This window comes from Anopheles stephensi, unplaced genomic scaffold (assembly GCF_013141755.1).
Source record: "Anopheles stephensi strain Indian unplaced genomic scaffold, UCI_ANSTEP_V1.0 ucontig70, whole genome shotgun sequence".
Taxonomy (NCBI): Eukaryota; Metazoa; Arthropoda; class Insecta; order Diptera; family Culicidae; genus Anopheles; species Anopheles stephensi.
In genome coordinates, this window is record NW_023405439.1 from 48,981 (window position 1) to 72,644 (window position 23,664).

Consider the following 23,664-nt stretch of genomic DNA (forward strand, 5'->3'; position numbering starts at 1 on the left):
TGCTCGCGTGTGAAAGTGAACCGCGTTCCGTCAACCCAGACTTCCGTGAACAATCGTCCTTCTCATCCGCTTTATATTTCGATAATTGTGTTAGTGGAAGCGTCGCTTTATCCAAGCTTCGGTCGACAACCTCATCACCATCGCGCGCCTATTTCATAGCGTCATCTCACCACCATCTTGTAAAGTAAAGGTGTTGTTACTACTGCAACCGTGCTAAGTGAATCGCGTACTTGGACTTGCGTACAATTTTGCATACAACAAAGCTTTCAGTGCGTATCGAGTGCGAAATATTTCATATTTCACTATGGATAAAAAAATTAAAAATGTGCTGTTGAAGAAAAGGCAATCCGAAGCATATATTGCGCGATTAGAGGATTTTATGTCGAGGTACGATGAAAATCAAGTCGATGAGTTGTCCACATGCCTAGAACAGTTGGACTCACATCATAATAGTTTCATAAACGCGATCGGGAAACTAGAGGAACTAGATGACAAAGAAGATACTATTGAAGCGTGCATCAACGATAGGTGTGATATGGACGAACGTTATAGAAAGTTGCGTGGTTTCTTCCTCAAACATAAACCAATGGAGAACCATACAGTGAACAATTCATTGCTGCTTTCGAGCACCGCAGCTCTAAACAGCTCAAGCACAGTGAACATTCGTCTTCCCAAAGTCGAGCTACCGACTTTCGACGGTGATGATACAAAGTGGTTGACTTTCAGAGATCGATTTGTTGCTATGATCGATTCTTCGCCCGAAATCCCACCGATCATGAAGCTGCAGTACTTGCTCGGTACCTTGAAAGGTGATGCTGCTCGGCCGTTCGAGCACACATCGTTGACGGCTGACAACTATGCCGTAACGTGGAAGATGCTTCTGAAACGATACGACAACAAACGCATGTTGTGTCGCGAGTACTACCGGAGACTACATTTCCTTCCATCGGTGGACGGAACCAACGTGGATGACCTGGCCTCACTCGTGGACGAATTCACGAGAAACGTGAATGGACTTCGGAAACTGGATCAACCCGTGGATTCTTGGGACGTGCCGCTGATAAACATCCTGTTCTTAAAACTGGACTCCGAATCACTATTGGCTTGGGAACGACACTCGTCAACGTCGCCTCAAGATAAGTATTCGGAACTAATCAGTTTTTTACAGGCCAGAGTTCGCATTCTACGATCAACACTCAACCTGGAAAGGAGCAAGGAGCTGGTTGCGATCACGGTGGCCGGGGTGAAACACAAGTCGAGTGCCGTGGTCAAAGGAACTACATCATCCCCATCACATCGTCGTTCGCAATCCTATGCTGTGACCACAGGGCGTGAGAAGACAGTCGCAGTGAAACCAACATCGTGTTCATTGGGTTGCTCGGACCGACACCCACTGCGCACGTGCCCAGCATTCGATAGAAAGTCGGTGAAGGATCGTCGGGACATCGTGGCAAAGCTGCAGTTGTGTTTCAACTGCCTGTCAATGGATCATCAGGTTCCTGAGTGCAATTCAAAATATTCGTGTCGGTTTTGCAACGCGCGTCACCATACACTGCTGCATATTACATCACCAGCACCAACAACCACACCTTTCGGTCAACCGAATTTTCCGGCAAAAATCAGCATGTCAGCACAATCAGATGAGGTCCAGGAAGGCGACATGGTATTACTAGAAACCGCCATAATCACCATTGTAGACGACCATGGCCAGCAAATCAAAGCACGAGCGCTGCTAGACTCCGGATCTACTTCAAACTTCATCACGGAGTCATTGGCTAAACGTCTGCAAACGCCGCAGAAAAGGGTCAACATCGTCATCACTGGCATTGGGCAAGCAGTACAGCAAGTTAAAAACTCTATCGTGGCTACTATTGAATCTCAAAATCAAGAATTCAGCACTAAAATGGAATTCTTTATTTTAAGGGCACCCACATCAGACATTCCTTCGGCTCCAATTGATGTTTCTTCATGGCAGGTTCCTGACGTTACACTGGCTGATCCAAATTACCACACTCCAAGCCAGATCGATGTGGTAATTGGTGGGGAGGCCTTCTGGGAACTGCATACAGGCCGCAAACGAGCACTTGGTCCAGGCAAACCATGGCTTATGGAAACACCGTTTGGCTGGGTGGTTGCCGGAAATGCAACGCACAAGAAAACACCATCCAATAAGACTGCGTTATTGAGTGCCGCCATCGTATCAGAACCACTCGAAGCCATGATACAACGTTTTTGGGAGCTAGAAACTGTTGATGACGGACCAGCATTCTCAGTACAGGAAAATTACTGTGAGGAATACTACACATCAACAGTAAATCGAGAACCTTCGGGCAGGTACGTGGTCAGACTCCCCCGAAATGTTACTAACGGTGCAACCCTGGGTGCTTCACGAGAAATTGCGGATCGGCGCTTGCTGAGCGTAGAACGTCGATTGAGATCCAATCCTGAAATGGCGAAAGCTTACAGTGCATTCATGGAAGCATACGAAAACCTCGGTCACATGAAGAAGCTTCCCGAGCCTGTAGATGATACAATCGAACATTGTTACATACCGCACCACGCTGTCGTCAAAGATTCCAGTACCACTACCAAGGTTAGGGTAGTGTTTGATGCATCATGCAAGACCTCGTCCGGCTACTCCCTCAATGACACATTACTAGTAGGCCCGATTGTCCAAGAAGATCTGTTTTCCATCATCCTGAGATTCCGTACACATGCCATAGCTATAGCCGCTGATATCGAAAAAATGTATCGCCAAATACTACATCACCCCGAAGATCGAAGTTTGCTACGCATACGATACAGAAAATCCACCACAGACCCAATCTCTACTTATGAACTGGCTACAGTAACGTATGGTACAGCATCAGCACCCTTTTTAGCCACCAGAACACTTCAACAAATTGCACGTGATCATCAGCAGAGCTTTCCTGATGCGGTCGATCCTGTTCTGCACGATTTCTATGTCGATGATCTTCTATCTGGAGCAAGCAATATCGCAGATGTGGTAAAAAAAGTAACTCAGATAACTGCAATGCTGAATTCAGCAGGAATGGTGCTTAGAAAATGGGTATCAAACTGTCCAGAAGCATTAGAAGGCATTCCTGCAGAAAATATAGCAATACAATCCGTTCACGAGCTAGAAGATCACTCCGTCTCAACATTAGGCTTGGTTTGGGAGCCAAGAAACGACGCATTTCGGTTTCAAGTAGATTTACCACCTCCACCAATGTCGTTAACCAAGCGCCAAGCATTATCATTCATCGCGAAGATCTTCGATCCACTCGGGCTACTGGGGCCCACCATAATCATTTCAAAAATGTTTATGCAACGTCTATGGACTCTGAAGAGGAACGGAACGGCGTTAGATTGGGATAGCACGCTGCCACCACAGCTTCAGGAGGAGTGGAATCAATACCATCAAGGAATATTCCGATTGCGAGAGGTCCGAGTACCTCGATTCGTCTCACTGGTGCAAGCACGTAGCGTTCAACTACACATGTTTGCAGACGCATCACAGTCAGCTTATGGAACATGCGGGTACATTCGTGCAGAAACGAAGGAGTATGTTTCAGTACAACTAATAACGGCAAAATCTAAAGTCGTATCGTTGACAAATACGCATTCAATAGCAAGATTGGAACTTTGTGCCGCAAGGTTAGCCACACAACTCTACAAGAAGATCATCAACGCAACGAGATTCAACATCAAGGTGTATTTCTGGACTGATTCCACCACGGTACTATACTGGTTGCAATCACTGCCGAGTCGCTGGAAACCGTTCGTGGCTAATCGTGTTGCACAGATTCAACGGGACACCGACGGTATGAGCTGGAAGCACGTCCCTGGAAGGGACAATCCTGCAGACGATATCTCACGTGGTGTAAAAGCTGAGGATCTGATCAATCGACACCGGTGGTGGAACGGGCCACATTGGTTGGCACAAAATGAAAGCAATTGGCCAACGTTTATTCCGTCTAACGATGAAGGTGAATTAGCAGATGAAGAGCGGAAGGCTGCTCAACCCATCACTTGCACCACTATCGCACGAGCCTTCTCCAACACACTCTTCGCTAGGTATTCAAGTTACCACAAACTTCGCCGTGTGGTAGCATACATATTCAAATACGTGCGGTGCCTGAGAACCAAGGCATATTCTTCACAACATCCAAAGGGGTGTCGTGCCGAAAACAAACGAGATGTAGCTGATACAGATATCGTCCAAGCAACCATCACAACTGAAGATCTTCATCAAGCCGAAATCGCCCTATGTAAACTCGCCCAACAAGATACGTTCGACGACGAAATCCACGCCTTAACAACAGGAAGACAGGTATCCCGAGCATCAAGACTGAAGTGGCTGAGACCATATTTGGACGAAACAGGAGTGCTTCGGGTTGGTGGCCGGCTAGGCAACATGACAGCATCGCATTCGGTTAAACATCCCATCGTGCTAACTGCCGCCCATCCTATGGCAGTTCTCTTAGCAACAGCATATCACCTCCGGTTATTACATGCCGGACCGCAACTTTTGCTAGCAACGCTCCGACAACGATTTTGGGTGATAGGAAGAAGAAGTCTAGTGAAATCAATCTACCATCGCTGTCTTCAATGCTTCAAGGCCAAACCAACATTAATCCAACAAAGTGTTGCAGATCTACCGGAGTCAAGAGTGACCCCAACCAGAGCATTCTCCGTTTGCGGCGTTGACTACTGTGGGCCATTATTCATCAAATCAAATGTTCGGAATCGCGGTCCAAGCAAGGCGTATATTGCAATTTTCGTCTGTTTCTCAACCAGAGCTGTACATATTGAATTGGTGAGCGATTTGACAACAACCGCATTTCTATCAGCACTTCGTCGCTTCGTAGCACGCAGAGGAATGGTGAAGGAGCTGCACTCAGATAACGCTACAACGTTTAAAGGAGCAGCAAATGAACTACATCGTATCTACAAAATGCTGAAGCAGAATGAGGAAGATCGTAAATCCATCTTCAATTGGTGTGCGGAGAACGGCATGATATGGCGTTTCATACCACCGCGAGCTCCCCACTTCGGCGGGCTCTGGGAAGCAGCGGTCAAGTCAGCGAAACATCATTTACTGCGAACCATAGGGACAACAAGTATAACCTACGAAAATATGCTTACATTGTTAACACAGATCGAATCCTGTTTAAACTCGCGACCCTTAGTTCCAATGTCAGAAGATCCGTGTGATCTTGAAGTGCTCACACCAGGCCATTTCCTCATCGGAGGTAACATGCAATCTGTTCCCGATATTGATTACACTAACATTGCGTCTAATCGTTTAAACGAGTATCAGTTAGTGCAACGCTATGTACGATCTATTTGGCAACGATGGCAAAGGGAATATACACAACAATTACAAGCACGATCGTCGTTCGGTAGCAGGTCAGTAGTTGAGCTTAAAGAAAATCAGTTAGTCCTTATACGAGAAGATAATGCTCATCCCACCGAGTGGCCAAAGGGGCGCATTGTTAAACTCCATCCCGGCAAGGACGACGTCATCCGTGTCGTCACTTTACGAACGGCACCTGACAAGTACATCGTGCGACCGACAGCACGACTAGCATTGTTACCTACTACCTCACCTGAATAATAATTCGAACACGTTTGTTTATTAATTACTCTAAAGAATTTCATTCTTGGTGGCCGGAATGTTCGAATTACGAAAATGTTTATAGGGTAGAAATGAATCATGATGAATTTGTAATGAACTCTAATTAATGCATAAGAATAAAGGACAATTGAATTCACACTCGCAAAGAAACCAGACGTGTTACATCTATCGCAAGACAATCACGATATCACATCCAGTAAATTCTCTACAGTAAGCATAACCGGATGCTTAACAGAAAGTAAAAGTTCACAAGCAGCATTTCGGGGGCCTGTTCGTGGGACATGAAATAAACATTAGGAACGATAAAGCGGCTAGACCATTCGCCAATAAAAAAGTTCCACCGAAACGGGCTCGTCCGGGAATTGAACCCGGGACCTCTCGCACCCGAAGCGAGAATCATACCCCTAGACCAACGAGCCGCTTGTAGAGCTCACCACTACACTCCGTAATACTTGTACCGCCATCTACCGAGAGTAGGTCGCATTAACGCTGCCACACCGCATGGCTTCAATTTTCCGCTATGCAGGAACATTTCCTTTCCCTACAAAATTAGTCGTATGTCGCGGTTAAAAAAACATCAAATCTGCTACATCAAATCAGGACTTGGGTAACATCCTAAGAGGTAAAGTGGCAACATCCTAAGAAAAGAGTGCTTAATAAGGCCCTAAATGCACAGTAGAGACACATTATCGGGGCAAGGAACCCGAAAACTGTACAAGTCCGGGAATACGGAGTACATCATAAGAACCCCACGATGTACATATTAAGTGCAAAATAGGCTGATCCATGTAATCAATAACCTCAAAACTGTTTCAATTTGCCCTATCTCTACAACGAGATGACCCGCTTACACCACTTTTTCACACCACGCTCGGATAACATCCTTTTGAAGTGCACTTGCCATCGGGGACAAAAAGTGTACGGCTGTAAAGATTAATGATGGCACGGGATCCGCCTAAACTGTTGAGCCAGAAAGCGTCGTCCCACCGAGGTTGATTGACCTCGGAAAGGATCTAGTTCTTTGTGGTGTGGCCTTTTTTCCTCTCACTATAGAGTACATTCAATATTCCTAAATGGTAATGCAAAGCGGAAGTGTTGACCAGTGTCCGCCAGGTTTTGATCGACTGAAAAATGCTCTTGTGTTGTCCCCTCGAGGGACAAGGGACGGATCAACGGGATTGATTATCCGACACAGCTAATCCGTTGATGGGCAAAGGATTGTGCACTATCTCCCTAGGGTAGAAACCCATCGATGGATGGTAAGCCCATTTGCATACGATGGTTGCAGATGGTTGGACACTGCCTTGGTAACTCCCAGAGGCCCCACACGTGAGTACATACACACACACGTGCTTTAGGGGAAGCGAAACTTCAAACGAAGCGAACGAACGTCCCCCCCATGCTATTGCACAAGAGCGAGCACTTTTTGTGAAAAATGTTTTCCCTTTGTACAATCTAAAACACATTTCGCCACTTGGAGTGATACATTAACACCGGCGTTGATTTAACAACAACAAAAAATGAAAATAGGGCAATTATTTTCACACTCGATTAATCCCACGTGGCTGCCACCATCGGCCAACATTGGTTGGGTGGGTGGGCGTTTTGCGCCTAACCGAAATTAATTGGTCTCCGGTGGTAAATCAACAACACACGCCAGCAGCACCACGCATCACTATAAACCATCGGCCGGCAGGCACAACATTGCAAATAATGGCAATTTTCAAGCGACGCACGTGGCATGAAGGTTTTTGTTGGCCTTCACGCTATAAAAGTTAAGTGCTCAATGGCTGAATGGCCCTTCCATAAACTCCGATGGACGGATAGCCACCGGGGATAGCCAAGTGCATAGTGCGTTCATCATGCGTTGGCGAACGAAAGCGAAAGCATCGATCGAAAGCGCCAACAAACCGCGCGTTTGTGTACGATCAGCAGCGGAGGATTTCTCGGACGTTCGTCATAAATTGGACCCCGCACGACAGTGGGAACAAGTCGTCGAACAGAGGCAGGACAGGTGGAAGGGGGGCTGCGGCTGTAACTCTCTCCAAATATCTCAATTTGTCAAACGATTTGCGCCGTGACGCAAAACGGTGTGACACGCGCGACCGCAATGGTGACTGAGCCGGCCAATAACACCTTAAGTGTGTAATGCAGGCAGGCAGGCGGTGCGACATACCTGTCCGCGTCAGATTGCGTGACCCATTGCGTGTGCGACACGAGCACACGATCCGGTTCCGGGGGTGGTTTAAATTCATTCGGTCCGTGTCTGCGACAAGCTTTTGGGCCGCTTGGCCAACGAGTCAATCGGTGTACCGTTGGTGACGAATGGTCACGAAGCCGATCCGGCAGCAGCAAAATGTCACCGGCACTCCGATGAGGCGGATGCGAATGATATGCGCGGTCGGTCGTCCTGGTTGCCAAAATCGAGCAGCATCCAGGTGCTGAACGATCTGACCCAAGTGAAACTGGTTCCATGGCGGAGCGTACAAGATTTCGACCGTCGAGGGAAGATTTGGCACCTAATTCGTTGGTACTCGGCGACTGGTTGATCAGATCCGTGAACGTGCCCGGCTTATTTGCGTTTGCTTATTCATAAGTTTTACTTACCGGCCGGTTCCAACACCAACACGACATGGGATAGGTTTCGTTGCATTTATTTTCTGAATCCTCTGGAAACGGTGCATTACGAAAGCATCCTATAATAGAAGAGGCGTGCGATTAACGATAAGATCACTGAAATGAGTATTTATGATGCCTGCAAAAATATGGCCACTTGTGAGGAGCAACTTTCGCTGGCTCTTCTTCGTCCGGGAACTAGGTGCTTGTGTGAATGTATGCATCACTCTGGCTTCTATCTAATTACTCATATTAGGATGAGAACAAAACACGAGTGCATCGGTCCTGTGGGAACACTCGAGACGTTTGATGGATAGGTGTGACTGTATTGGAATACTGTACAGGTCCACACAGCAGGCCTTGCTAATTGTCAAATAAGCTAATGACAAGAATGAACTTGCGCCATTTTAAGTTGGTTGCACCGCGCTGCTGGCTAGTGGCGCGTGCCATTGAGTCGCTTACGAATTAGCCGAAAATAGTTGTAAAATAAGCAAAATACTTGCCAATTTAGTGTTCTAGTACTGTTTAAGATAATCCTGTTCATGGTGATAGTGTTATTCAGTTGATTAAAGCCTTCTTACGCGTATTTTCCCACTGTGTGATGTAATTAAGCATTGGCATGAACTGTGGTAGAAGTATTTAGTGTTGTGTTTGTGTTCATATGAAACCGGAAGCTAGCTCACCATTGAATGTGGCGGATCCGGATGATGCAAAGTCCTAAAGTGAAGAGCAGTGGCAAAAGAAAAAGTGAAAAAAGAAGATTTGATGGAAAGTTACCCCAGATGGGACTCGAACCCACAATCCCCGGCTTAGGAGGCCGGTGCCTTGTCCATTAGGCCACTGGGGCGGTGTTATGGTGCGTGCCAGTAGAATGTTTTAAGCTTTCGGCCATTTTTACCCGCCAAAACGGTCCTTCTGAAGTAAGTAACGTTCTAATTAAATTGATTGCATTTTCTTTGTTGCGTTCCGAAATTTTTTTTCAAACAAATATCTAAAAAAATATGATTTTAAAAGCGTAAAAGTCGTATGCAAACCAGTGCTATATTTTATTTATCGCCCTGTAAATGCCATCTACAGTGGACCTCTGGTGGACATTTTAGGAAACCGTGACTTTATGGTTCATTGTTGGTGTTTTTATAGCATAGAAAAACGTAGGGGCGAAAATTGAACCAAACTGTCAAAGCAGCTGTCAATCGCGGTTTGTTTACAATTAGCACGCGTGAAAATAGTTGTTCAAAATGTTTGCAGCATGTGAAATTTGTAACGAAAAGGAACGAAAATACAAGTGTAAAACGTGTTCTTTACATTAGTAAGTATGCTTGAAGCGATGTCTGTGAACCCACCCAACTGTAACATTGTAAAACATTTCCTTTGTTCACGTTCTTCGTAGCTGTTCGGTGGTTTGTTACAAAAAACACCAAGAACAACCATGTGAACCTCCAGCACCAGCAGACGCAGTACCAGGAGGACCTGAAGCACTGATTCGAGAAGACCGTGTACCCAAAAAAATCATACTATTCAGCACAATAGACACCGTTCCGGTGGAAAAGTTAGAGCTTCTCGGTAAATGTCTGGATTTGTATCCGTCGGGTTGCATTAGTTTAATCAAAAGTACGCTTTCCTAGGTCAAAGTGAGCATCTGAAAAATATGCTGTACAACCCACATTTAAGGCAGCTGCTGACAGAGATCGATAATGCTCGGGATGGAATGAATGCTGTGAAGGTCGCAATGATGGAGCCGCTCTTCGTAGAGTTTGCCGACGAATGTCTTCGGCTAGTGGAACCGGAGGAAGATGCGTCGCAAGACAATCTGAACGAGCTTGTGTTTACAAACCGGCAACATCGGAGGTAGAGCTCGATGCGATGTTAAAATGTGATATTGTTCATAAAACAAGACAGATTTCTTTGTATTATCAGTCCAGACGTAATTACTTTTCAACACTTATACGATAGATAAAGAACATACAAAAGATTGTCGAATACTTTGTGTTTTTACACTCTTACGATGTAAGTGGGTTGGAGTTAAGCAGTTCTACAGTTCGGTGCGCTCGTTGACTAGCTGGTTGGTGTCCGGAGCTGTGTAGAGGAACAGATCTTCCGGTAGGAAACTCTTGCCTAGCTCACCCAACGCGTGGTACCGTTGGCGCAACAGGTAGGCGGCTGCCTTCGGTTGCCGGTTGCGGGTAAAGATACCTTTTTTGTTACCACCAACTCGGGTGTACGCTGTAAGATAGGGAAAATCGTTAGCCTCGTTATCGGCATCACCGGCATTGTGATGGAATTTATCTTTACTTTGCGCTGTCTTAAAGTCCGCAAAGTTCCAAACAAACTCCCCGATGAAGAAGTTCTGCTTTCGAAGTGCATCGAACGCCTTAAAGTGCTGACTGAAGACACGCGTTTGGTAATCCTCCGACCAGATGTAGGCTGGAAGCTGTGGAGAAGAAGCAAAACGAGGGTTTACTGTTGGCTCGAAAAGGGAAGTATTCAGAGCCTTAGAGCTATGTTTGTACCGTATGTAGTCCTTCCTGCGTATCAGCGCCATATTCTGACATTAGAACTGGCTTATTGTGTTTCTTGTTCCATGCTTCAGCTTCCTCAATAACGCGGTTCGTGATCATGTTGAGTTTGCCAGCGTTAGCATACCACGCATTGTACCGGTTGAAGCTGACGATGTCCAAATGCTGGGCCTGCGAGTGTAAGAAGGAGACAGAACAATAACATTGAAAAGTAACACATGCGCTGAGAGCGCAGGTTGAAATGGGCGTTGCGGAGTGGGGCATTCGAAGAAGCAGTCGTGGCCGAGTGGTTAAGGCGTCTGACTCGAAATCAGATTCCCTCTGGGAGCGTAGGTTCGAATCCTACCGGCTGCGAGCCGAAAACTTTTTTTGTAACTTGGATGCGAAAAGTCCAACATTGTGGGGGGTCTATATGATCTAAATCTAAAATTGAGAAAATTTTAAACTGCTTCTGTCAAGTCAGTCATCCCGAACCGTTTAATTTAAGCATAAAAACACGACACCAACCTGCAACAATTTTTTTCGAAATTTAAGTGCTAGTACTTAAAGTATAAAATTAATTATACGTTATAAGTTATATGTTAGATGCAATCTTTTTATATACCTTTATAGATTCTTAAAAAAAATTGTTTACATTTCAGAGCATCTTGCATCTCTCAGAGAGCTTGCCAACGATGAATGAAAAATAATCAAAACAAACGATTTTCGAGCATTTTCTCTAATTCAACGATTAGGATTTTGCTCGAATTCAAATCATTTGGTGCAGCCTAGTTGTGGCTGTTAGTTTGTATAGAAAACAAAGTATTTTATTCGCACAACGGCAAAATACTGAACAAAAGCTGACTCAGGTCATGATAGATCTAATGGCGGGTTTTAACGGTTTGTGGACCAAGCGGCCGCAGGGGCCTCGTGTCGCAAGTGCCCCGAACGCACCAAGACCTCGATTTCCATCAGCAGAATCGATGTCCCCAAATTGCATTCCGCCATTGTATAAACCCAATTGTTGCAATGCAGATTTTGCTCTGTGAGTTAATATTTTCTTAAATCTTATTTGCTACGATACTTACAGCAAGATCATCATTGACGTTCACGGCAATAGCGGCAGTTATGGGGCGCGTCGGGTCCAGCTTTTTTGTATATTGTGCCACGGCTGCAAAGTAAGCGTCCGCGCCCAGCTTACCAGTGCGAGGCTCGTTTGCGATCGACCACATCACTACACTGGGATGGTTTCGGTCTCGGTGAATTAGCTGCTCAATGCTGGATTTATGTTTTACAAGCAGTATCTGCGAATAATTCCTGAGCGCCACGGGAACGAAGCAAAGGTTAAAAGTGGATCACTATCGTCTTGGTCGGCAACACGCCCCGAAACTTACTCTGTATCGACGCTGGGACATTCGTCAATGATCATGATACCGTGTTCGTCCGCAAACTGCATGCTTTCCTCCGAGTAGGGATAGTGTGATGTCCGATAGGCGTTGGCACCGACCCATTTGAGCAGGTTGAAATCTTTGGTGAGAAGCGCTAAATCTAATCCCTTGCCACGTATCTACAGACGAAAAGGGAGCAAACGTTGCAGCGAATGTCTTTTCTTGCATTGGAGCATACACTCACATCAGAATCTTCGTGGCGTCCAAATCCTCTGAAGTAAATAGGCTTTTCGTTAATAAGGAACGAACTATTGTTCCATCGCAAGGTACGGATGCCAACTTTCATGCGGTACACATCGAGCACCGTGTCCTCTTTGGTTTCGGTAGGTGCCTCGTTTGATTGGGCTTTGCCCAGTGTGATCTCCATCGTGTAGAGATAGCCCGGTTCGGGATCCATCAGGTATGGCCACCAGAGTTTCACCTGTGGAATGACAACCGTGCCCTGCAGCTTCGCTTCCGATACGTCCGTGCTGACGTGTGTTCCGTTGCGATCGTACAGCTTCACCGTCAGCTGCAGATTCTCAGTTTCGTTCGTACTGATAGTGACCTGATAGTCGATTCGGCCTTCATCTCCTTCGTAGCTGGTATGAATCGCAACGTCCTTGATGTAGATCTGCGGTACCGTGTACAGGACTACCGAGCGATGAATTCCAGCGTAGTTGAAGAAATCGAACGTGTACGATTGGACCAATTCAACGCCGTTGTCTCTGTTGGGAGTAGTAAACGATAGTAATTTGAATGATGCTTGTTAAATGCTTCCTGACAAGCCGCTTCAACTTACATCGGTTGATTATCCACTTTGCCTTGAGGAATTGTCACCTGCAGCAACACATTGTCACATAGCACGGTTATACGGTTCTCGGCACCGTACTTGAGGACGTTCGTTACGTCCGCCTCAAAGGGAAGGTGACCTATCTCGTGCTTCGTAACCTGTACTCCGTTAATCCACTGAAAATCGATGAAACATATTAAATCAACGCGCTTCTTGACACCAAAACTCAAACTTGAACATACCACAATTGTATCGTAGTGTACAGAACCGAAGCGTATGAACACTCGATCATCTCCCTTCGACCAGGCCTTCGGGACGAAGAACTTGCGATCGTACCACACCGTTCCGACGTGATCGCGAAGTGCTGCATCCTCCGTGATATCATTGTAGCTGCTCGGTACTGGCATGCCGATCGTTTTGCGAAACCGTGCCAAATCATCCATATACCACTTCTCGCGAATACCCTGCGACGGACTGTTGCTGTTCGAGCGCACAAAGTTCCACATACCGTCCAGTTTCTTCAGTTCGCGCGTTTCCGATTCACTGGAGGAAGGCCGGTAGGAACGGAATTAAATATGGAGTTAGCTAGCACCTCGATTTGTTCCCTAGTGTATCACTTACATCGGATAGAGAAGACCCTCGGTTGAGGATTCGTTGCCTGAGGTGTACATTGCTCCAAAAACTACGTTCACGAAACAACCGATCATGCCCATAACAGCAAACGTCACCACTGGAAGGAATGGCAGGAGAAAAGAAGCCATTAGTCACGGGCTTAGCATTATTTATTGTTATTTTTGGTACATGTTTTACAGTGGTTCGACGATCGTGATCTTGATCGAGTACTTCTGCTTATAATTGATCACGTCGAGGGGGAATTTTCAAGCATAGTCTCAAGTGTGTGTGTGATTGATATTGAAATTTACCACACAATATACCATTTTAGTACGATCTAGTGTAAACTAAGATACTGATGCACATAAAAAATATGATCTTTCATTTCAGATTTCCAGACGGTCATTTGCGTTAAATGGAGTTTTCGCGACCAACCCTACGTATGAAACCTGATGTAAATCTGCGTCAACAGTGAAACAAAACGTGAGTGAGCGTTCGTTTTAAGAGTTTGAGCTAAAATTATGGAAATCATTGATGGAAGATTTAACTGAACTTGTTTAATTACGATAATTGCAGGTCCACACAACGGGGTAAGAATTTAATATGTCTATCACTTAATTAGAACCGATTTTGCAAATTACTAAACTACATATCGAGCTGACTGTACAAGTCAGTGAAGGTAAGTAAACCACTGGTAATGGCAAGCTAATAGTTTGAATATCATTACTGCTATTGATTTGACATTGGCAGTAGGTTAGGTTTTTTATCCATTTCAATATGACGTTCACGGTGCATGCTGGTGTCACTCAGCATTTATTAATAGAAAATATTATTTAGTACAGAAATAGAAGCTCAATTACATCATTGCTCATCGAATAATAAGTTTCGCGTGCAATTCTGGAAATATTAGCACATTCTTCCCCTTGATTAACGCTTGGGGGAACCTTTGGGCACTCCCTTTACGGTACGTTAAAAAATCACATAAGCGGCGGCGTCCCATATCCAGGGGTGTGCCGCACTGGATTTCGAGCAAAAAATGAATGTGTAGGCATTAGTTTCTAAAAGTAGCTTTAGGTTTGTTAACTGGAGGCGCTATTTGCTTGTTTGAAGGCTGGTCATGGTATGAAGGTAGCAAGTGATACACACCTGATTTGTATGCTAAAACGATATACTTCCATGCAATCTATGCGTGAATGTGTCATATTTAGCGTTGGAATTGGAGGAGATTTTTTTTATCCTATACTCTACGATAACTGAACTAGTAAATTAACAGCGTTCGTAATTTTTCATGATTAATAATGCAATACAAGGTTTTAGGAAATTAGTTTGAAGTCAAAGAACGAACTCCCGAACACAGATGACGTATCGGAAAACACTTCAATAGAAGCGTCCACTTGAACAGTTCGGTTTGTGGCAGATTACGCCACCATTAAACCACTGTGCTACGCTATCAATTTGAAGCAAGAAGAATACAGAAGCACATATTGAGACTTCTAACTTCGGAGCAATACCTTGTAGCCCATAGAACCCTTTGCATTTATGATTCTTATCTCAGCAATGTGAAGCTATCAATGAGTATATCAACAAATATATGTTGGGTAGAAGGTTACACCATATCTCACACCACGAACTACCCATGAATCTATGCATTATTCAACGGCTGAAAGTTTTTACGATTCTTTTTCAGGGATTTCCATCATATCTAAACAAACGCTTGGCTTGGCGCGGCACGATCTTAGCCAAATTTTCCGATCGCTTCCGTTTACGCAATTGAAGAATCGTATTGATTGAGCTATGTGTTGCGGTCCGTAAACGAGCAACAATCAACAATGTAAGAATTGTTGTTCCTTGCCTGCCTTGGATTTTGAACATGGGACGGATTCTTGTAAACAAATCTCACGTTACCAAGCAAGCCAAAATGGAGTGTGAGGCACTGAGAGAGTGTTTTGAAAAACTGAAGCTGATCTTTCCGTTGAATCAGCAGTTCAACACACAGCTTGCGCTGGATGATGCTCGATCGAATTAGGGAAAAAGATTTTGTTACTGTGATTGTTAGGGATATGTGGCGTGTGGCAAGAGAATTGATTGCCGGAAGCTACTACTACCACACGCAGTGATGGTTCTGTTTATCACTAGAAAGGAGTTAATTGGGAAGAAACGAAAAAACGTTTGTTTTTTTCCTACTCTGTGCCTGTTTATTGCTATGTGTGTGTGTGTTTTTTTGTCCGGGACGAGATTCGAAGGTTCATTGATAATGTAGACCGTTGTCAGTCATGTGTTTGGGATGCAACAGCACGAAGTTGACCATAGAGTTATGTGTATTTTTTGTGTGATGGCACGCTTCGACGCCCCTTGCGATAATATAACGCGATTCTATTGACAGACATCACTGCAGAATCACTTCTCTAGCAACATAGAACTAACACTAGTAGCAGAATAGCGATTCATAAATGCTAGCGCTCCTGTTTCTGCCCAGCGTACCTCTGCTCGAATGTATGCAATCACCTGTTATCAACATGCGTTTCGATTTCTTTTGCCGTTCTGCAACCACCACCACGTTCTCACTTTCACTGCCGGCCTCATTATCTCGCGTTTCATTAGCACCACCACCAGCGGAACCGCGACTGCACCAAACTAATCGCATTACGCTACTGAATCCTTCTTCCTCAGCCATTACATCAACGAAGCCGACCGAATATTACGGTCAACTAACACACACACACACACCACTTCGCCGGACCGAATGCGTTTCACATTAACGACAGGACGAGAAAACACGTGCGTGAGTGAGGGACTCGTGCGCGAATGTGTTGGAAAACTCGGCACGAAAGATTGATCGCCGGCGTTTGTTGCGGTCGGAAAATGCATCCGTCAATGACGCGAAGCCCTATGACGGCGGGGTACGGTTACGGACAGTGAACTTCGGTCGCGTTTGCGGGGGAATGGATGTGTGGCGAGTGGAAGGAGTTATCCACCTCTCCAACACCCATACACGCACAGAACAACCCTTTTTAAAATATTGCACCCCACTCTACAGTATCACTATCACTTGCTTTGCGGTTTGTAAAAGGATCGTCGAACCACTGTCACGGCGTCCTTTTGCTGCGCTTCTCCACCGTAAGGATCCAACAGCCGCGGTGGCTAAAGAATTGTGTGGGGCTTCCCTTTTGCCACAGAGCAAAGACATCGCTCTATTTGTGGGGGTTGTGGTCCCCGTATGTCGTTCTAACTATGACACTTCACGGTAGTAGTTACTGAACGCATTTAAACACAACCGGCTTTGACGACTGCGGAATTACTACTGACGCGCTGCGCTCTGAGCGACGAACCAAACTTAACGAAAGCGAACTGATAAAGGGCGAGCATAAAAAAACAAATCGCGTTGTAGCGATCGACAGAAACTTCTCTGCTACGCAACACAAGAGCAGAGAACAGAGGCCGGGGCGTTATGTTTATGTGAGCGCGAGAACGCACGTGGTCGAAGGTTCAATAGATTCCCTATGAAACGTGATTTTGGTTATAATGCAAAGACTCCAGTATCGTCTAGTAATGCTGCGATCATGTTTTTTTTTTTTAATTATTATCACATGGTGCATCACATCATAGCTTCTTAAACTCCAAAGTATTGATGATCCCACAATGCATACCGTACGAGAAATGATCAGCTTTACTGAATGCAGTCAAATTTTAACAGGCAAGGGGTAATCTTACCAGGCAAGAGTGACGAATTTGGTCATTGTTTTGGCGACACATATCAGTTAGTGTCTCAATACTGTATACTCACACGAATTGGCGAAAACGAAATATTTTCCAGATGTAGCGATCGATGGAAGTGTCTTTTGCAAATTAACTGTGTAAAAATATAAAGTGGAAGAATGTGCTGCTATTCTCTCGGTGGTTAAAATTAATAAGCTCGCTTCGAACGGTTCAATAAGAACTGCTTATACTCGGTCCCAACTTAAATTGAAACATCACCAAATACCTCACAATATCTTCCCTCAGGTAATTTGTAATTGGTGCTTCGAATGATAATAGGTAATACGATTGGCGAAGGTCTCCCTGGACGTTATCAAGTATACGTTCGTGTATCAAGCCCCGTGTGCAGGAGATTCGTACGAGATAACTAATTCTGCCCAGCTGGTGGCGTTCGAATAACATTGCGGTGTTTACGCGGTTGATAATTTAGGGTGTCGAATTTCTGGTGTAAGTTTTTCTTCTTACCTATTAACGCAATTACAACCAATCGCATTCGATGATCATGCTGAATGCGGCGCAACTTATCTATCCTTCGTTTTCTTCGGTCCGAATCCCGAAGCAACAGTAGCTTACGGGCCCCATCACTAGGTGGCGCCACCATAGCTAGCGTTGTGATGCGTTTCGTTCTTTCCACGCCGTTACGCTAAACTGTTGGCTACGAACAACCACTTGCTTCAATCACAGCAATAAGACTCACAGCATTCACACTCTACTCTACTACTGCACACTATGCTACAAATTCACCGGAGCTGGTGTACGCTGGTAAACACGAGATTCTTCATAATCCCGACGGTGGTAGCTTCAATTCACACAAATCACGTGCTTTGCGATGCCTTATTACACACTTCCGTAACCGAACCGAATTAGATGCTGGCTCGCGTACTAACCGAGGAAAGGGAGGAACCGGTCGTAACCAACCCGCGGACGATTCATCGAACGACTGAATTTGGTGTTTGAAATTGTTCGATAGGATGTGCTGTGTGTTTTGTTCTCTTAAACCAACACACACGCTCAAAGCTTTCAGGCCATTATCGGGTGACTTCGTCAAGAGCAAAGATAGTCTCGCGCGAGATATGAACGTTTGGGCGCACAAGGATTGGTGCTTCCCGGTTCTGTGGTTGATGTTTTTGGTGGCCTTATCGAGCAAAGTGTTACCGCCATTCCTATTACTTCACACATTTGCTCGCATTTGCTCGCGTCCAACTGGAGCAATGATAACGAGGAACTCTTTGATTAATCGATGGAATCAACAGGTCGCACGCAAGTCGCACGGTGCTGATGTTGTATGCAATATTTAATCTCTGTTCTAGCTGCCCCAATGTAAACCGCTTTTGTTTGAAGACTAAAGGGAAAGGTTGCTAATGTTTACACCTTTAGCGCAGTGTTATCTGCAGCATAGAGGTATTGCATACGGCGGCGTTATCATCAGATATATTATTGTGTCACAGCGTGCTACCCCGCTATTCATATGTTGACCTACATTGCATTCTGACAATCGGCTGCATGCTTAACGACCCAGCACAGTGAAGAAATCATTGAACCCAACTGTAAAGTTGCACCACCTGGAGTGGTGATAACGCGTCTTGACCGAATTTTGAAACTGTTTGTTTTACTGTGCTCTTGAAGGTAGTTCGCTGGGAAAGGACTGGTAGCCGTGTTCTTAATTATATTACTCTAATGAAGATTCTGGGAATGGTAATTCTTGCGGTGTCGATATCCATCAGATCAATGCAATCAAGCGATCGATCTGTTGACATAATTGGTTCCATTAGTTGAATTGACATAGAATTCAGCTGGTACTGACTAATGACTAAAGTGTTTGCTGTGAAGGCTTCACATACATATCACCCTCAAGGAGATCAAGATCATGACGAGGCGAGCCTTTGGATGGAGGGCATGGTTTGCGATTTCCAATGAATCGTTAATCGCTTTTGTGATCTGTGGCGCAGGTATCATCCATGATGGAGAGGATTTCAATAAATAAATGTTTGTGTATGTTGGCAAAGTGTTATCTAGTGTAAAATGAAACTTACTATAGAGGGAGAGATAAGGTTAAGATGCAATGCACTTTAGGTAAACTGTATAATTTAATATAAATTTTATGTCAGTGAATAATTTCAATCAATTCTTCCACGTTCTTTAAGATTGCAATCCAATAGATTATTCTATTCTACGGCTATGTTCAGGTTTTCTGTTTTTCAAAAAAAAAGTTTTTTTTTGCAACTTAATGGTTGAGAGTTAATTGTATTCAAAACAAATTTAATTTTTTAAGTGTAGGTGTGTCAAAGTGATAGTAACTATGTTTTTTTTTCTTCTTTTTCATTGGCACTACAACGTCTGGAGATCTCGGCAGGCCATTTCTGGCTTTCTGTGACTTAATTTTACCCATAGTAAAGTAGTCAGCCTTACGTACGGGGAGGCAGAACGCCGATGGCATTTGAACCCCGGTGCCGCCGTGTGAAGACCGGCGCCGCTGTCGCCTCGGCCTCCGGACCTCCCCTCAAAAGTGATCCCTCAACAAATTTAAATCGGAAATTTAACCCTCAACAAAAAAAAAACAATCGGCCATAGGAAGATACATTGTGACCATCGATTAAAACTGCTTTCAATTCTACAATATTGTGATCTAATATTTTTTCAGCTAAACAAACGAACCGGGATGTTTGTTGTTTCATACAGTGATGGGCATTACAATAAGATCACCGAGATTATATCCGATTTTCAAACTATTGCTTTCAATGCGGCTAAAGTCTTAATAACGATCCTCCCCCTACTTACGGGCTCTCATATTTCGCCCAAGAAATTACACCAATAAATATTTCTTACTATTATTATTTAATACTTAATCAAATTTGTTCGAGATAAGGAAAATAACAGGGAGAACATGTCTTTGTAGATTTTTGTGAATTGGTAACTCATCGGCAAATGCATAAACATTATTTAATATTACTCTTATTCACATTATAATTTTATCTATACTTCAATTTTCAGTTGCGAAAAGTGAGTGCCCGTGAGTGCCTCCCCTACTCTTTATTCAGACCTATAATAATAATTATAAAAAATATAAATGAAGAAAAACAAAAATAGACGTACATAACACTAAGTTTTTAAATAACAAATCTAGACTCTGTTAAATTTGAAAATAATGAAATAATTGAATAAAGTTTAAAATAATTTTTGTGAGAATATCTAATTCCATGAATAGTCTTATTTTATTGTTTAATGCGTTTTTTCATATTTTTATGACAATGATAAAATGATACTCAGAATCGATCTCTTGATTGATTCAATGATGTGAAACAAAACAATCTGTTTGTTGTAAATTGGCATAATTACTTCAATTTTACGATTTAAAAAAATCAAATGGTCTTATTCTATTGTCCATCTCTGTATATCATTTAGACAGTTCGTTTGTGAAGCATGCTTGTATCATTTTTGTTAGGATAAATTTATTAAAACTTTAATAAATTACAGTATAAAGCTTTATAACTGATTAAAATGCATAAAGAGATGATATAAAAATGTTTATAATATCAATTTATTAAAAATCTTTTGTTTACATTTCAGAGCGTCGGTGACATATGAGCCTACCTTGCAAAGATGCTTGAAAAATGACTAAAACAAACGATGTTTGAGTTTGCTTATTCCAGCTCAAATCCAATGTTTGAGATATTGCTCGAATTTGCGTCTATGTGACAATAACTTCGAACGGCTGATAGAACTTGTAAAAACTGGTAAAATCTTGGCGACGATAGGTGCGTCATTGATGAAAGAAACTGCACACTAACCTTGTGGTATGTTGAAACAATAGAATGTTTTGGGCTAACATCTATCAAAGCAACTTTTATGATCATCCTGTATCCAAGAGGGAGAAGAATCTGACCGCTAAGGCTCAGAACGAGCTGGCAGAAAAAATTGGCAAAAGCCCGCTTAGGACCAGGTTATTACGTTATTACGGTGACAATGTATAACACAATCATGTTCGTTGAACGTAGGATTCGAATAACGTTTAACATACTGAGTAATCTGTTGAATTTTTAATTTCATCACCGTTCATAGCAAGGTTATTTTAACTGCCAGCGTTAGTGCAATTTAGCATTTGTTGTTCTGACAATCTATCTGGCAATGTATAATGTATTGGCAAAACTCCTTCGCATGACCTTACGCATGTTTTTGTCACTGTCACACTGTCACCGATTATGCACACTTAATTACTGAAAACCGATTAACAGCACAGAGCTGAACAGGTTCTTTCGTACTGTTCTCTAAACGCTACTGCCAATGAGAAATGCCATTGAGGAAAAAAATAAACTCGTTCTGTTGGATGATCAATAGCGGTAAGTAAAACAAACGCGGTGAAGGTAAGATGATAATTTTTCAAATAGGAAGAAAATGTAATCCACATTATTTACCCAATTTAGGATCACTGCTTCGACGAACGCCGCCACCATACACATTACGGAACACGTTTCTGCAGCGGGTGCCCATGTTTACGATCGAGCTCAAAACTCACGACGATGATCAGCTTGCTTCCAACCAGCCTACCAACCAACCAACCAACCAACAGTCAGAACGCGTAAAGTTTACACAAGATCACAGAAGCAATTATCAAATTTACGTCCGATTGTTTGTGGACACACTTTAACCGAAAGAGGCGCGCGCACAATGGAACGGAAGGTGACAGTATCAGCTAAGTCCGCCCGAAAAGGGGAATGAACCATGACACACGCGCGTAGTCAACGGAGCGCTAATCAAAGCCGATCCTCCGATATGCACTTGTCTCGTTTTGCTCTTCACGATGCCTAATGCAATCCGTATTAACATCCGCCGACGATGATGATGGATCCTGCCCTATAACTGCGTTGTGCGGGCCTGTGTGTAAGAAGGAAGATCACTCGCGAGCGCTCCCGCGAGATACACGTTCTGTTCCGATCAGTTCGAAACGTCAACACGAACTGGCGTGCCGGGTCCGTAGTGAGACGCTACTTGTATGCAAAGGTCGGCTCGTGAGGCGTGTGTCGACTCGCCCTCTGCTGTACGCCACCTCTCGACACCGTATCGATCCCCATAGCACACGCATAATTGCGATTATCGTCGTTCTTCGTAGCTTTGCTTTTGCTGTTGGTGTTCAGTAAAGCCGCACTTATCTCTAAAGGCCACAATGGTTAGGGTTTTTATTTTTCAGATACACTAGATATAATTATTTTGGGTAAGCAGCATAAATAAAAGTATTAATATTTGTTTCTAGATATGAACATATTTTCCAAGTTGTACATGCTATAAAATTTCAGCTATACAACCAGAACTACCGCACAATCTCGACTAGTATAACCGTGATAGCGCCTCATCCTTTCGTGTCCTAATAGAAGCTACGCCCGCAAAAACGGCTGTAACTGTCGTGGCTATCTCTTGTATGTGTTTGTTGTCAAATTTAATTTTCAAATTATCGATTTATTTTATTCCTTTTGGTTTGCTGTCTCTATTCTACAACAACTTCTGAACACTTACAAGTGTGGCAAGAGATTCAAACATGCACGCTTATCTTATCTGAACGTCCCATTGCTGGTAGAGAGTAGGAGATGTACACGATATGTTTCCCTACGCATTACACAGAACAATATGAAAAAGGAAGAGAACGACTGGACAGCAATTCCGTGCATTATATTAAGAGAAACAGAGGTCCCACAACATCGTTAACGTAAGTGAAGTTAATGTAGAACACTCTCACAAAGGGCACGCTTGCCACAGTAGTTCGTCGGAATCATAGCGTGATAAAAGTGGCCGATAAGGGCCAGTGTGAAAAAAATTAAGATGAGCAGCAGATAAGTGGCAAAAAAGAGATAAAGGCACGTTACGGTCAAGTATCGAACGAACGCGTTTAACACGAAGTAACGCCAAGGGATAGCAGTAGCAGAGTTGATGTTGATGTGGCATTTAAATTCTCACCGGCATGCTGTCTACTCGGTACTTGCTCATTGGCACGTTGATGCGAGCGTTACTTACCGTTACAACGACCCGTCCGAACCATGACATCAGCCGGTGTGTGAAATAGGAAAACATACACGTACCTTTAAGGAGTGCCCACAAACTGGCGCGAAATTGTCTTGCTAGGCGCCATTGGTTGCTGTTGGTAGTGGACGACACGGAGGATGATACGATAGCCACTGATTTAGAACTGATTGTTAACATTCAGAGCAGAAGATCGTACTGGAAACACCGAAAATTGTAGTTAAAAGAAACACCACGACACAATCGTTCACTCACGGTGGAAGGTCTATCGCCGACGAATGATTGTTTACGATTGAAGTGCGCAATGATGGAGGG

At 43.9% G+C, this 23,664-nt stretch overlaps 2 protein-coding genes, 1 long non-coding RNA gene and 3 other non-coding genes across 12 annotated transcripts; 3 read left to right on the forward strand and 3 right to left on the reverse strand.

Annotated features, from left to right (window-relative positions):
• Nucleotides 1-5,988: 5,988 nt before the first annotated feature.
• On the reverse strand, nucleotides 5,989-6,060 carry Trnap-cgg. Its single transcript has one exon. It is a non-coding gene; the product is annotated as a tRNA-Pro (tRNA).
• Nucleotides 6,061-8,634: 2,574 nt separating this feature from the next.
• On the forward strand, nucleotides 8,635-21,746 carry LOC118517222. Its single transcript, XR_004908273.1, has 4 exons — nucleotides 8,635-9,177; nucleotides 13,975-14,067; nucleotides 14,161-14,174; nucleotides 20,908-21,746. It is a non-coding gene; the product is annotated as an uncharacterized LOC118517222 (long non-coding RNA).
• Nucleotides 9,032-9,104, reverse strand: Trnar-ccu. The gene has a single exon. It is a non-coding gene; the product is annotated as a tRNA-Arg (tRNA).
• Nucleotides 9,455-10,237, forward strand: LOC118517221 (zinc finger HIT domain-containing protein 3-like). Its single transcript, XM_036063207.1, has 3 exons — nucleotides 9,455-9,566; nucleotides 9,648-9,820; nucleotides 9,883-10,237. Exons 1-3 carry the CDS (start codon nucleotides 9,496-9,498, stop codon nucleotides 10,107-10,109), a joined length of 471 nt encoding a protein of 156 aa, XP_035919100.1. The 5' UTR covers nucleotides 9,455-9,495; the 3' UTR covers nucleotides 10,110-10,237.
• On the reverse strand, nucleotides 10,162-23,657 carry LOC118517218 (beta-glucuronidase-like). 7 transcript variants are annotated; one of them, XM_036063204.1, is made up of 11 exons: nucleotides 23,605-23,657; nucleotides 23,409-23,547; nucleotides 13,594-13,702; nucleotides 13,215-13,515; nucleotides 12,982-13,148; nucleotides 12,385-12,907; nucleotides 12,147-12,319; nucleotides 11,841-12,069; nucleotides 10,768-10,944; nucleotides 10,550-10,688; nucleotides 10,168-10,480 (listed from the first exon to the last, which is right to left on the reverse strand). In XM_036063204.1, exons 2-11 carry the CDS (start codon nucleotides 23,527-23,529, stop codon nucleotides 10,290-10,292), a joined length of 2,130 nt encoding a protein of 709 aa, XP_035919097.1. In that variant the 5' UTR covers nucleotides 23,530-23,547; nucleotides 23,605-23,657; the 3' UTR covers nucleotides 10,168-10,289. The 7 variants fall into 7 exon arrangements, with proteins under 7 accessions (XP_035919093.1, XP_035919096.1, XP_035919098.1 ...); XM_036063200.1 differs by lacking the exons at nucleotides 23,409-23,547; nucleotides 23,605-23,657 and adding an exon at nucleotides 16,066-16,306 and having other exon boundaries at nucleotides 10,162-10,480; XM_036063203.1 differs by having other exon boundaries at nucleotides 10,165-10,480; nucleotides 23,409-23,643.
• Nucleotides 11,046-11,127, forward strand: Trnas-cga. Its single transcript has one exon. It is a non-coding gene; the product is annotated as a tRNA-Ser (tRNA).
• Nucleotides 23,658-23,664: the final 7 nt, after the last annotated feature.

Coding starts and splice junctions, on each gene's coding strand:
- LOC118517218 (XM_036063200.1), bottom strand. CDS start 16,258: ATGGCTGAGGAAGAAGGATTCAGTAGCGTAATGCGATTAGTTTGGTGC. Junction 13,703..16,065: donor TTGCATACATTCGAGCAGAG/GTACGCTGGGCA, acceptor CATTCCTTCCAG/TGGTGACGTTTGCTGTTATG. Junction 12,070..12,146: donor TGTCCCAGCGTCGATACAGA/GTAAGTTTCGGG, acceptor CGTGGCGCTCAG/GAATTATTCGCAGATACTGC.
- LOC118517221 (XM_036063207.1), top strand. CDS start 9,496: ATGTTTGCAGCATGTGAAATTTGTAACGAAAAGGAACGAAAATACAAG. Junction 9,567..9,647: donor AAAACGTGTTCTTTACATTA/GTAAGTATGCTT, acceptor CGTTCTTCGTAG/CTGTTCGGTGGTTTGTTACA. Junction 9,821..9,882: donor GGAAAAGTTAGAGCTTCTCG/GTAAATGTCTGG, acceptor ACGCTTTCCTAG/GTCAAAGTGAGCATCTGAAA.